Source organism: Chinchilla lanigera, unplaced genomic scaffold, assembly GCF_000276665.1.
Source record: "Chinchilla lanigera isolate Chin_1 unplaced genomic scaffold, ChiLan1.0 scaffold00065, whole genome shotgun sequence".
Classification (NCBI taxonomy): domain Eukaryota; kingdom Metazoa; phylum Chordata; class Mammalia; order Rodentia; family Chinchillidae; genus Chinchilla; species Chinchilla lanigera.
In genome coordinates this window covers 9,119,602-9,131,563 of record NW_004955466.1, presented here as the reverse complement: position 1 = coordinate 9,131,563, position 11,962 = coordinate 9,119,602, and the positions used below count along the sequence as shown (strand labels likewise).

General features: G+C 45.4%; 1 protein-coding gene across 1 annotated transcript; it reads left to right on the top strand.

Moving 5' to 3' along the window:
• The first annotated feature begins 9,454 nt into the window (after positions 1–9,454).
• On the top strand, positions 9,455–11,337 carry Six6 (SIX homeobox 6). Its single transcript, XM_013521887.1, has 2 exons — positions 9,455–10,104; positions 11,169–11,337. The coding sequence occupies exons 1-2, from the start codon at positions 9,533–9,535 to the stop codon at positions 11,335–11,337; spliced, it is 741 nt and encodes a 246-aa protein (XP_013377341.1). The 5' UTR covers positions 9,455–9,532.
• Positions 11,338–11,962: the final 625 nt, after the last annotated feature.

Below are 11,962 nucleotides of genomic sequence, written 5' to 3'. Positions count from 1 at the left end.
TAAATCAAGCAAATATTTTTGATGTATTTTTGACATCCAGTTGTTTTCTACATGGTGATATTTAAAGAGTTGTTACTATAAAACTAACTACTCCCCCTCTGTTAAGAATAGTAAAGAAAGACTACATAAAATAAAATGGAATCTTAGCTGTTATGGATTTTTGCTTAATCCAAATAAACAGCTCATTGGCATATATTAATTAAGCAAATAGTACTGAAGAATTAAATTGCTTGTGTTATGGCTTATACCTAGATGTTCCTCCAAAGTCTCATGTGCTCATAGGGGGACCTTTGGGAATTACTGGATCATGGATGTGTGATAATAGATTAGTCCACTGATTGGTTTATCATCCTTCTGGGTGTGGATGATGGAATTACTAAAAAGGGAAGACAAACCCCCTCCCAGTGTGGGTGGCACCAACCAATAGGCTTGTAGCCTGGACAGAATGAAAAAGGGAAAGAAGGAAGTCTTGCTGCCTCCTACTTGCCTTGCTATGGACTGTTTCTCTTCTTCTATACCACCCTGCCTTGGAGCCATCCAAGGCTCCACAAACTGTGAAATAAACATTTTCTCCTTCAGCTTGTGGGTGTCAGGTATTTTGTCCCAGCAACAAAAAAAGTAACTAAAAAAGCTTGTGTAAAATAATTGTTGTCACAAGATTCTTCTGACCCTTTTGTCTTATTCAGAGATTATTTTTACATATTATCACTAAAAAGAGGAAAAGCTTATATTTCAATTCTATGAATAAAAAAAGAAATAAACTGCAAATTTCTTCTTATGTTTGTGAATTGTACTTCAACATAATACCCTTATACATTTTTATTTTATACTGGAGAGGAATTGTCTTTCTTTTTTTTTTTTGCGGGGGGGGTCGGTTTCCAGTACTGGGAATCAAACTCAGGACCTTGAGCTTGCCAGGCAGGCGCTGTGCCGTTGAGCTAAATCCCCAGCCCCAGAATCATCTTTCATTTATCTTCTATCATGACACAAATTTATTTCTTTAGTTTTTCATTTCAATTATTGTCCCAAGGGAAGCTTTAAAGGCAGTAATCAAATTATATGCATTTATGAATGTGCCAAAGTGAAACCCACTCTTCAGTACAACTAATATACACTAATAAAAATTTTAAACTCAATATTTTAGGTAAAATAAATTAATGAAAATCCTATTTTGATCAGGCTCTTACCAGTCTTGACATGGAATAATGTTGCAGTGAAGTTCATAATTAAAACATGATGATGAATGCCTATAATTCCAGCTACTGTGAAGGAAGGTGCATATTTGAGCCTGAGCAATTTACACCTGCCTCAAAATAAAAATTAAAAAGGACTGGGGAATGTAGCTATGGTACAGCACACCTGGGTTCAATGTCCAATACTGCAAAAATAAATAAAAAGTCTATAATTTGTAAACACAAAGCCAAAAGCATTATTTTCCTATATCTACACTGGCCACAAGATTCTGTTCTTTCAGTTTACTTTCAAGAAACATTTGAAACTAGTATATTTGCCATATAACTATGCATGGTGCATTGATGGAAACAGGGCTCCCATATTCACTTGCTAAACCCCAGAATCTGTAAATATTACCTTATATGCAGAAAGTGTTATTTAAGTTAAGGATCTTGAGAGGAGAGTCTAAATTACCAGGTGGTCCATAATGCAATCACCTGGATCCTTACCAAAATAAGCAGAGAGAATTTCCCATACATAGAAAAGATGATGCAAACAAAGAGGCTAGCTGCGCTTGGTGGCACATGCCTATAATCCCCGCACTTGGGAGGCTGAGACAGGTGGATTATTTCATGTTTGAGGCCAGACTAGGCTATGTAATTTGTTGAAGGCCAGCTTGAACTATATAGTGAGACCCTATCTCAAATAACAAAATAAAAATGAAAAAGAAAGAGGCAGAGGTTAGGGAGATGCAACCACAAACCAAGAAATGCCAGCAGCCACCAGAAGCTGGAAAAAGGAAGAAACAATCTCTCTTCCAGTACCTGGAAAGAGCATATCCCTGCCAACCCTTTGATTCAGGTTTTTGGTCTCCAGAACCATGAAAGAATAGATTTGTGTGGTTTTATACTACCCAGCTCCTGGTAATTTGTTACACCTGTCACAGAAACAAATACCACAGGCATTTGAGAATTTTCATATAAACTATCTGTTGATTTTTTTAGATTAACTTATAGCAACAATAATGTTTCATGGAACAGAAAAGCCTATTTCAAAAAAAAACTTATTGGTTAGAAAGTTTCAAGAGGCATAAACAAATACCAAAGGACAATGAGACCAAGGACAATATGGAACGTGAGACATCACTAGACAATAGAGAACCAGGACCAATGCAGAAAGCCTAATTGGTAACTACATGAATGGTTGCCCACAAGAGGGGAACTAATATTTTTGAGAATTTATTATGTGTCTGGCCCTGTGAAAGGAAGTCATTTATAATCTCCTTTAATCCCTACCACTGTCCTGTAAGATAAGTATTATACTATATATCAGATAAGAAAACTGGAACCCCAAACATGTGGCTAATACAAGGCTTTACACTTCAAATAGCTAAAGTTCTTGCTATTTCTACTACTTAATTTATTTTTACAAAGCTTAGTTCGAGTAGCATCACTGCCCTAAAATGTCAGTAGAGTGACTCTACTCCTCTTCTCAGAGAACTACTTCTCTTGCGCCTGCCCAGCTTCTTTCAGGAGTGAGCAGCTTGTTTTTGAAAGGCTTGGTCTACTGAAGAGGTACATGGCCACGGAAAATAGGAAGCAAAAGGAAGGAGGCATGGAGTCAGAACAAGTAGAAAAGAGAGAATATAAAAATAAATTATTGTAATACAGAGAGACACAACATTAGAAGAGATAATGGTTGGAGACCACACAAAGGAGTGACAAGGATAAAAAGGTAAATAAGCAGAAAGAAGATGAGAGGGGTAGGGAAAAAAATAATGCAGAATAAAAATTAAATATTGAAATTCCCAAAAGTCATTTCAGCCCCAAATTTTAATAGCTATAATGACAAATTCTCTTATATTAATTTCGCCCAAACCTAAGCACAGCGGAGGAAGTAATAACACAAAATACTAAAGCAAGAAAGAAAAGACAGGAGAGCATAAAATGTTGTAGTTTGAAGAACTTGAGAAAAATAGCTACTGTTAAAGGAAACATGCACACATTTCTCTGTCCCTTAATTTTTTCTGAATCTCTTCCCACTGTCTGCCTATATAATTCCCTGCCAGAGCTCTGCAGCTGGTCCCTACTGGGGCTTAAGCGGCCTCCTCTCTGCGTTTCCATTTAAAAATCTTTATTTCAATAGGTGGGCCTAGAGCATCTGCACTCCCAAAATTACCTCACAACTGATCCAAAATGATTGAAACAAAATTGGTTTCAAAAATTGCCCTTGGGCTGAAAAGAAGATGAAGGCTAACATTTCAGACCTAAAGAAACATTTATCATTATTCTGAGGTCTGTAATAGACTTCTGTTGCCATAATAGAAATGTTGACAGCTTGTTAATTATAGAAATGCTTGTGAGCATCACTGTTATTCTTTTGAAAGACCTGACAAAAGAGTTCAGAGTTTTTTCACATAAACCCAGCCTTACAACACCTCAAGTCCAATCTCTTCTCCCCCAGAGCGTGCATTCAGCCCCATTTTTCCTGTTAGTGGACTCTGTGCTGACTCAGGCATTGCTCTTCAATAGCCCCAGACTCTAGCCGTTTCCACTCTCCAAAGAAGACAATGGAAGTCCCAGAGGCATGTTTTGATTCAGGGCCTTTTTAGGGCTTGCAAGGGTTACACCACCTGGCAAGACCCAGGATCATTTAAATCTCTCTGAGATCCTTGAACTAGAGTGCTACAAACTCTGAAAGTCACAGCAGCATGAAATAATACAGAAACTTGCACATGGCAGGTATCAATAAATATTTGTGTGTGACCCAGATTCTGCCATCAAACAATTGGAATTAACCCATCCTCTGTGGGTAAAGAAGGCAAGGTACATAATGGATAAAAGCTTGAATCTGTTTTACATTTACCTCTGCCATGAACTAGGTGTGTACTATGGGTAATCACTTAAGCTCCTCACTCTTCATATTTTATTCATTTGTAAAGTAGAAAGGGATTGACAACCATTGTCTGTTTCATCAATTGCTCAAAGAACATAAATTCCATCATAATAGAAATAAAAACCCCATTTTGTCCATAGACACTTATAGGCTCATAAGGATTCAGTCACCAATACTCATTACAATAAATTTTAAGAAAAACAAAATTACAGTAGGTCTTAGGAAAAAATTTATTAGTAAGACCCAGACCCAAGGTGAAATTAAAAGTACACTGATTCCCTAAATATGCTTCAACTCCAAAATAAAGAGAATTTTGGCATGTTTTTTGTGCACCTTGTTGATTATTTTGAGATCCTTTAACAGCAACGTTGTTGGTGTTTGGGGGTAGGCTGTTCCACTGTAAGAGGTTTAGCAGCCTCTCTGCCTGCGCTACTAGACACCAATTGTGACAACCAAAAATGTCTTCAAACATTGCCAAATGTCCATGGGAAGTAGAGAGGTGGAAAGAAAACTGCCCTGAGCTGAGTATTCCTACTTTGAATGGTAAATTGTTATATAAAAATATTTTTATAAAGCAGTTTTTCAAAATAATTTTCTACTAACCAGAGGGATCAACTGAAGAGAATTTAAGGTGTTTATTAAAAGTTACTATCTCTATCTGACTTTACAGTATATAGAGAGAAATTATGACTTAGTGAAATAACAGATAACTAATAAATATACATGATATACACAATTAATATGAATAATGTTTGGTGAATTCCAGAGAACATTAAACATACACTCTTTTATGTCATTGAATTTTAAGGTTTCTATGCATACTTTAGAAAGATAGGTTGATTTGGGCTTGAAAATGGTCAAAACCAGCCTGCTATTGGGAAAAAAAGATGTTCCAGTACAGAAATGTGATTAATCATTCTTTCAGTCATTCAGTTAATGTTTAATTACTGATAAAATGTATTTATAGATAACAGACTGTTTACATTTTTTAGAATTAATCCTGCAGACAAAAACTCATTGATACATAGCTCTAAGTAAGCACTGCTGTAGTGTGCTTAGTCCTGATCATGTTTAGGCTTGCCCTAAAGAAGTAGGAGGAAGAAAAAGTGAATTTAAGACCACAGTTTATATTACAAGAGTTGTGACCTGTAATATACTCTTTGGCTTAAATGCAAATTCTAAACCAAATGTCTTGGGTCCACCACAAACTAGAGTTCAAAAGAGAATTGTAGAGGCAGCTGATCGTTTTTAAAATTACTACTGATTAATCACTACTCATGTTTTCCATATTTAAACTTGTAACAATTTCTTCTACTTCACAAAATAAGCAATTTTGCATAATTTAAAGAACAGCTGGTGAATAATAAAAAGTCCTGATCTATTGAAATTAGATGAATATTTTCATTGCAACGCTTTTTTGTCAGTTAATTTTGCAGTGCCAGGAAATCTACAAAATTTCTCAAATGATGTTCTCAGGAGTAAGCAATTAAAAGGCTTCTTGTTCTTTGTTAGAAAGGACCTACTGACAAGAGAAAGAATAAATGAAATACAGCAATATACCTGAGGTTTACTAGGGTAGTGCTTTAAAAATAAGACACTGAATGCAATCCAAAACTAAGATCTGGACTATTAAATACAAAAACAAATATACATTTAAGTGAGGGTAGTATCATCTGAAAATCTGAATACTAAGTTAATGAATAAATGTTTGAAATTTCAATCCTGTTATTTCAGGCTGTAAAATACCTTTTAAAACTTTCTAGATGTTTTACTATAAATAAAATATTTAAAATAATTGTTTTTAAAGGACATTTTGAAGTACATAAAAAATTAAAAATCAACCCTCACCATCAACACTGAGCACAGGAAAGGGAATGTCTCCCAAAAGTCCAAATGGACACACAAAGGACTGGGGCCTCATTGTTACTACATTCTTAAAAATCCCTGATAATTCAAAATTATGCGGGAAAGAAAATAAAAGCACTGTTTCTATGGCTTTTGACTTAAGAAAAGTCAATTAAAAGATAGGGCAAAATGGGGACTAAGAACGCCTTGACTTGTAAGCGGTGTGCTCCTCCGGGGAATGTGAGCTGCAGTTCAGCAGGGAGTGCTCAGAGCCCACGCATCCCTCTCCTCTACCTCCCAAAACCAGGAGCTGCAAAGCGCGGGGCGAGATCCCCACGTGTGCAGAAGTGACACCCTAAACTCCAAAGACTTTAGCATAAACCTCACAACTCCTGGGGCACTTTGTCCAGGTCCACAGAATCTTCTACATGCTTTTATTTTCAAATTTTGCCTCATGAAATAAGTACATCTATTCTGCGCGGTGCAGAATAGATGTCTCTGTAGTCCCACGTTAGTGCATGTATTCGTGTCTTCATCTGCAGCCAGCCGCCAGCTCCCCTCAGAAAACTGCAAAGGCGCCCAACAGCCCGGAGGCCAGGGCTGCGGCTGCGCTTTCTCCTTTCCTGGGCAAGGAAGGGTGAGGGATTGAAGTCTGGGATCAGGATCAGAAGTTGGGGGTTGCTTGGAGGTCTGGCACAAAGGCCCAAAATGATTTTTAAAATCTATTTTCCCGTAAAATTAAGAAAAACTAACCAGAACTGCAGGTGCTGAACTTTCCTATCTGCAGCCTTCCGGGGGAGTAGAGAGCCCGGAGAGCTGCGCTCTAAGGGTGGGGTGAGGGTCACTGCTTCCCCAGTAGGGCTACTTCTAAGGAATCCCCGCAAGTTGCTCCCTCTCCCAGGAGTGAAAGCTCGGCCCACTTATTCCTTCCGTTCGTCTCTGCGTGAAGCTCCAAGATGTCCTGGGTCATTCATTTCCTTTGATTTAATAAAATTAAACCAAGTCCCTAGGGATAGCGAAGATAGGACCTCCTCACAGCAGACCCCAAGCTCCAGGCGCTTCTGAGGCCTCCTGCGAGCAGCGCTCTGCACCCGTCCGTCTCCGCGCCCCAGAGGCTCAGACGCAAAGGCCAAAGTGCCGGGGTATCCAGTATGCACACAACTATTCCCATTTCTCGGATGGGGCTCTCGGACAGGGACTGAAATGAAAACCTCCTACTGGAAACAGCTCAGTGCAAAGACAGAGTCAGTTTTCCATTGCGCTGCGTTCACAACCTGCCTGGGCAGGGCTAGGAAAGGGGTCCGGGCCGCCTCTCCGCGCCGCAGCGCCGCGCACTGAGCTGGACCCGCGCGGGGCTCTCGAGCTGCGCTCTCGCCGGAGCGCGACCTCCCGCGCACGCGAAGGGCGAACGGGATGCGATCTGCCACCGACTGGGAGCCGTTCCGGGAGCGAATGCGGACAGCGCTGCAAACTGGAGCAAGAGGAAGACCCCCTTCCCTAGCCGGAGGCTCCCGGGAGCACCGTTCTCCGGGAGTCCGGCCTCATCCCTGCGGGTCCACTAGGCCCGAGGGGTTTTCACACCCTGGATTCTCCTCGGACTTTGTGTTCTGGGCCTGTGTGTGCGCTGCTTCTCACTAAAGTTGTCCTTCTGACTGATCCAGAAGTCGCTCCGAGCTAGAGAAGGTTTATGCTTTGTCATTATCCTCATCGCCCTCTGTATTTTGCCCCTACCCTTAGCATTTCAAGAAAATGAGATCTCAGAAAAGAAAGCCCCTCCGAGGAGGCGGCCGGCGATCTCACAGAAATGATGCAAATGGTTCCAGGGCTTTTGTCTTTCCTGCTGCTATTTTTTTTCGAGTGAACTGTGAAGATCTGTGAAAATAATATCAGGGTTTTCCGTCAGAACGAGCTTTGCTCTGCACTCAGGCGTAGCATGATCTGACCCGACACCTCCAACCATCTGTGCTATCTATCTGCCTTCTGATTTACCAGATCTGTACAAGCCGCATACAGATTGTGCTTGATACTAAAGAAAAGACAGCCAGGCCCAGTCCACTTCGGTGGTGAACTTTCCCATCGGATTTCTTTCTGGGAATAGGCCTGCCAAGGCCTTCCTGGCGTTTCCTTTGGATATCCCCTCTACAGAGTATTTTCTTCAAATTAAACAAACCTTTATCAAAGGCCCAGATGAGATCGTGGTTTCTTTGAACCAGGCCTCAGAAAATGGTATGATGTAGATGTCAATTGTGAATCAATAAAAGTTGCCAATGCAATCTACTAGCCAGAAGGCAGCTTGGGCAGAGAAGGCCCTTCTTCTCCGCAGGAAGGGTCAACACCCATCGGCTCAGGAAGTGCTTTCTAGCCCCCTACACAAACACACACACATACACACACACACACACACACACACATTATTGTGGATCCTCTCCCTAATTTACTCTCACTGAATCGTGCTTGGGGGAAAAAAGATTCCAAGATTTCTTTCTCCAGCTCCAGTTACATGTTCTAACACAGGACACACGCAAAATTAGCCTGCAGGAAAGGGACAGATCTATATTTTCAAGGAGATCTTTGAAACAGACTTTTACATTGCTGTCCTGACCTAACAATGACTTCTCACTCTAGATGTGGATATGCTGCATATTTGTTCAAATCCATCAAACTGGAGTGGGGGGCTAAAAAGTACAGTCTTTACCTGAATGAGACTCCTACAACCCCCTTTTCTTGAAGTGTTTTAACTTGACGTCTGTGCTATCGAGTGTTCTTGCTCAAGTTCAACATTATTTCAGGAGACTTTGAAGGGCATGGGCATGGAATCCAAACTGACCTCTTCTACAGATCCCTGGTCCTGTTCCCATTCCAAATTTGCTTTCCCTTCAGCTGCTCTGGCAGCAGGAAAAGGGGAAGAGAGAGGCGAGCTCGGGTGGGTGTTGGGAGGCACGAAAGGTCCGCTTTGATACCCTCTCTCCTTCGTGCGTGCACTCCACGCAGGGTTTGCTGTTTGTTACAACTATACTTGCGAATTCTTGGAGGGTTTTGATTGTGTCCAGTCCTCTTTGTCCTCTGGAGACCTTTCCACCGAGGCATCGCATAAATCCAAAGTGATCCTTGTAGCATCCCTGCGCCTGGGTGGGGGGGGAAAAGAGGGAGGGGCAGGACAAGGGGAGAGCGAACCGCTGCCACGCTCGCTCGTTTTGCTCTCAGCCACTCGCACCGCTTTGCCTCCTCCAGCTTCTGTAAAATACCGAGGAAAAGTCCACCCGCGAACGGCGGGCGCTGTCGAGCGCTGGGAGGTGCTGAAATGTGCCCTGCGCTCTGGCCGCAGCCTTGATTGGCAGAACCGGCCGGTGACTGACAGGGGGTCTCCATGGCGCCCGCGCCGCCAATCCGCCCACCCCAGTAGCCGCGCCCGCCGGCCTGGGTGCGTTCGGGAGGGAGCCGAGCCCGAGCCTGCAGCCCGCACCTGCTCCAGTCGGGACGCTCGCTCTGGCCGCTGTCCCGCCGCGTCACCTCAAGTCTGCTGGCCGAGAAGAGCCTGGCGCACCCTGCCCGGCCCGAGGACGTCTGCTGTGTGTCCCGTCCCAGGCTCAGCGCCCCCGCTGCTGCCATCGCTGCCTCGATGTTCCAGCTGCCCATCCTGAATTTCAGCCCCCAGCAAGTGGCCGGGGTGTGCGAGACGCTGGAGGAGAGCGGCGATGTGGAGCGCCTGGGTCGCTTCCTGTGGTCGCTGCCCGTGGCCCCTGCGGCCTGCGAGGCCCTCAACAAGAACGAGTCGGTGCTGCGCGCCAGAGCCATCGTGGCCTTTCACGGTGGCAACTACCGCGAGCTCTACCACATCTTGGAAAACCACAAGTTCACCAAGGAGTCGCACGCCAAGCTGCAGGCACTGTGGCTCGAAGCGCACTACCAGGAGGCGGAGAAGCTGCGCGGACGGCCCCTGGGGCCGGTGGACAAGTACCGCGTAAGGAAGAAGTTCCCGCTGCCGCGTACCATTTGGGACGGCGAGCAGAAGACGCACTGCTTCAAGGAGCGCACGCGGCACCTCCTCCGCGAGTGGTACCTGCAGGACCCATACCCCAACCCCAGCAAAAAACGTGAGCTCGCCCAGGCCACCGGACTCACCCCCACGCAGGTGGGCAACTGGTTCAAAAACCGCCGACAAAGGGACCGGGCGGCTGCAGCCAAGAACAGGTCGGTACTAGAGGCCTCCGCGGTTTGCTCGCGCACCGGGAGCGGGCGGGAGGGAGGTGTTCCTGGCGCCTTGGCCTGGTATTGAAGCTGGGAGCGCGGTGGCCTTCGGTTCACGCGCCAGAGCTCAAGGCCCCTGTGCGCGGGTTCCCTTACGGGAAGCTCCTGGCTCTTCGCCCTGTCGAGCCTCGGTCCCGCAGCAGCTGGTCCCTGTGACCCAAACCAAGGCTTGATAGGGAAGAGAAAGATTAAAATTCCAGAAGCAATTAGGAACCCCAAGGCCAAAGCTAATTCTTGCCCGCTCGGGTCTAGCCTTCTACTCTTAAGTGAGGCCTGGCTTATTAGCAATGTGTCTGTTGGCCTCGTGTTACCGTTCTTAAAGCCCAAGTGCACCCCTCTCCAACGTTTTGAGAACCCTTCTCGAAGGACTCTTGTTTTTAAGAAGTAGAAAGTTGTCCTCTTCCCACGTGCGACTAACCTTGTCTCGAAAGAGCAAACTACAGCACTGTCCTACGCTTTTCAGTCCCGGTGTGTGCACCTCGATTAGCCCAACGTTTTGGCCCAGAGCGCCCCAGGTCCAAAGTCTCCGTGCAACCCTCTGGCAGCAATGATTGCCTTTAGCTCGCGGAGACCCGGCCCCAGGGGCACTGCTCCCGCTCGAGTCCCAGGAAGGTGCCCTGATGAAAGGGAGTCCCAGGTCCTGGAGCCTGATCTGCCCTAATCACCCACACCTCAGGTATATTCCAGACAGTCCTGTAAATCTCCCAAAAGTGGAAAACAGCTGGGAAAGACGTTCCCAGCTGAAAGTCCAGCATTCCAAAGACAGGGGATGTGAGGAGGCCAGAAAAGGCCTGAAGGAGGCGTAGGCAGCTGCAGCCGCCCCCTCACCCACCGGGTCCATCGCCCGCCTCCCAAGCGACCCCCTTCGCCCCGCCGTCCCCACCTTAACTGCCCGGGTCTGAGGAAGCAGGTCGGGCCTCGAGGCTGGAGGGCCGCGCGCCGCGGGCCGGGCCGGGGACGACCAGCGGCGGCGCAGTGCCGTGACCCGTATCCTTCCTTCTCCATAGATTGCAGCAGCAGGTTCTGTCGCAAGGCTCCGGGCGGGCGCTGCGGGCCGAGGGCGAGGGGACGCCGGAGATGTTGGGCGTTGCCTCCAGCCCCGTTGCCAGTCTATCCAGCAAGGCAGCCACCTCGGCCATCTCCATCACCTCCAGCGACAGCGAATGCGACATATGAGCCCAACCAGCACGCTCAGACGCAGAATCCAGTGTAAAAATTAGATAAACAAAATGGAGAAGGGCAGCATAGGAGACCAGAAAATCCAGCGCTGGCGAAGTCAGGCGGCCAGGGGCCCGCGGGTTGCAACCTCCGCCGCAGTGTCGCCCAGCTCCAGCGGCTCCTTCGGCCAGACCGCAGAGGCCCGCGGTGAGGCCGGACCGGCACCACGTTCTCCTCGCTTTGCTTTTTCCTAAGGGGTTTGCAGCAAAGCCGCCTTCGGAACCCGGACTGCACCCTGAGCACCTACCGAGTCTCCTGTGGGTATTTCATGTCAAAGGACACTGTTAAATAACTTTTGCTTTAAATGTTTTTTTTAAACAAAACATATATATATATCTATATATATACATATATACTGTTTACTTATTTAAGAGACTGACAGGTAGGTTTCTCTGATATGTTTCTTGTGGAGAAGCCAAACAATAAAAAGAAAATTGGTGGATGAACTTTCTTAATTAAGGGAGCGGCTATCTGAGACTCAAAAAATAACTTAGCATTCTTATTCCTTTTACCAGGCATGCAGGGACGGATTCTTGAGCAAATAGTCTCACAGGGCCTTCTCTGTGTCATACACCTTCTCTAC

Coding starts and splice junctions, on each gene's coding strand:
- Six6 (XM_013521887.1), top strand. CDS start 9,533: ATGTTCCAGCTGCCCATCCTGAATTTCAGCCCCCAGCAAGTGGCCGGG. Junction 10,105..11,168: donor GCGGCTGCAGCCAAGAACAG/GTCGGTACTAGA, acceptor CCTTCTCCATAG/ATTGCAGCAGCAGGTTCTGT.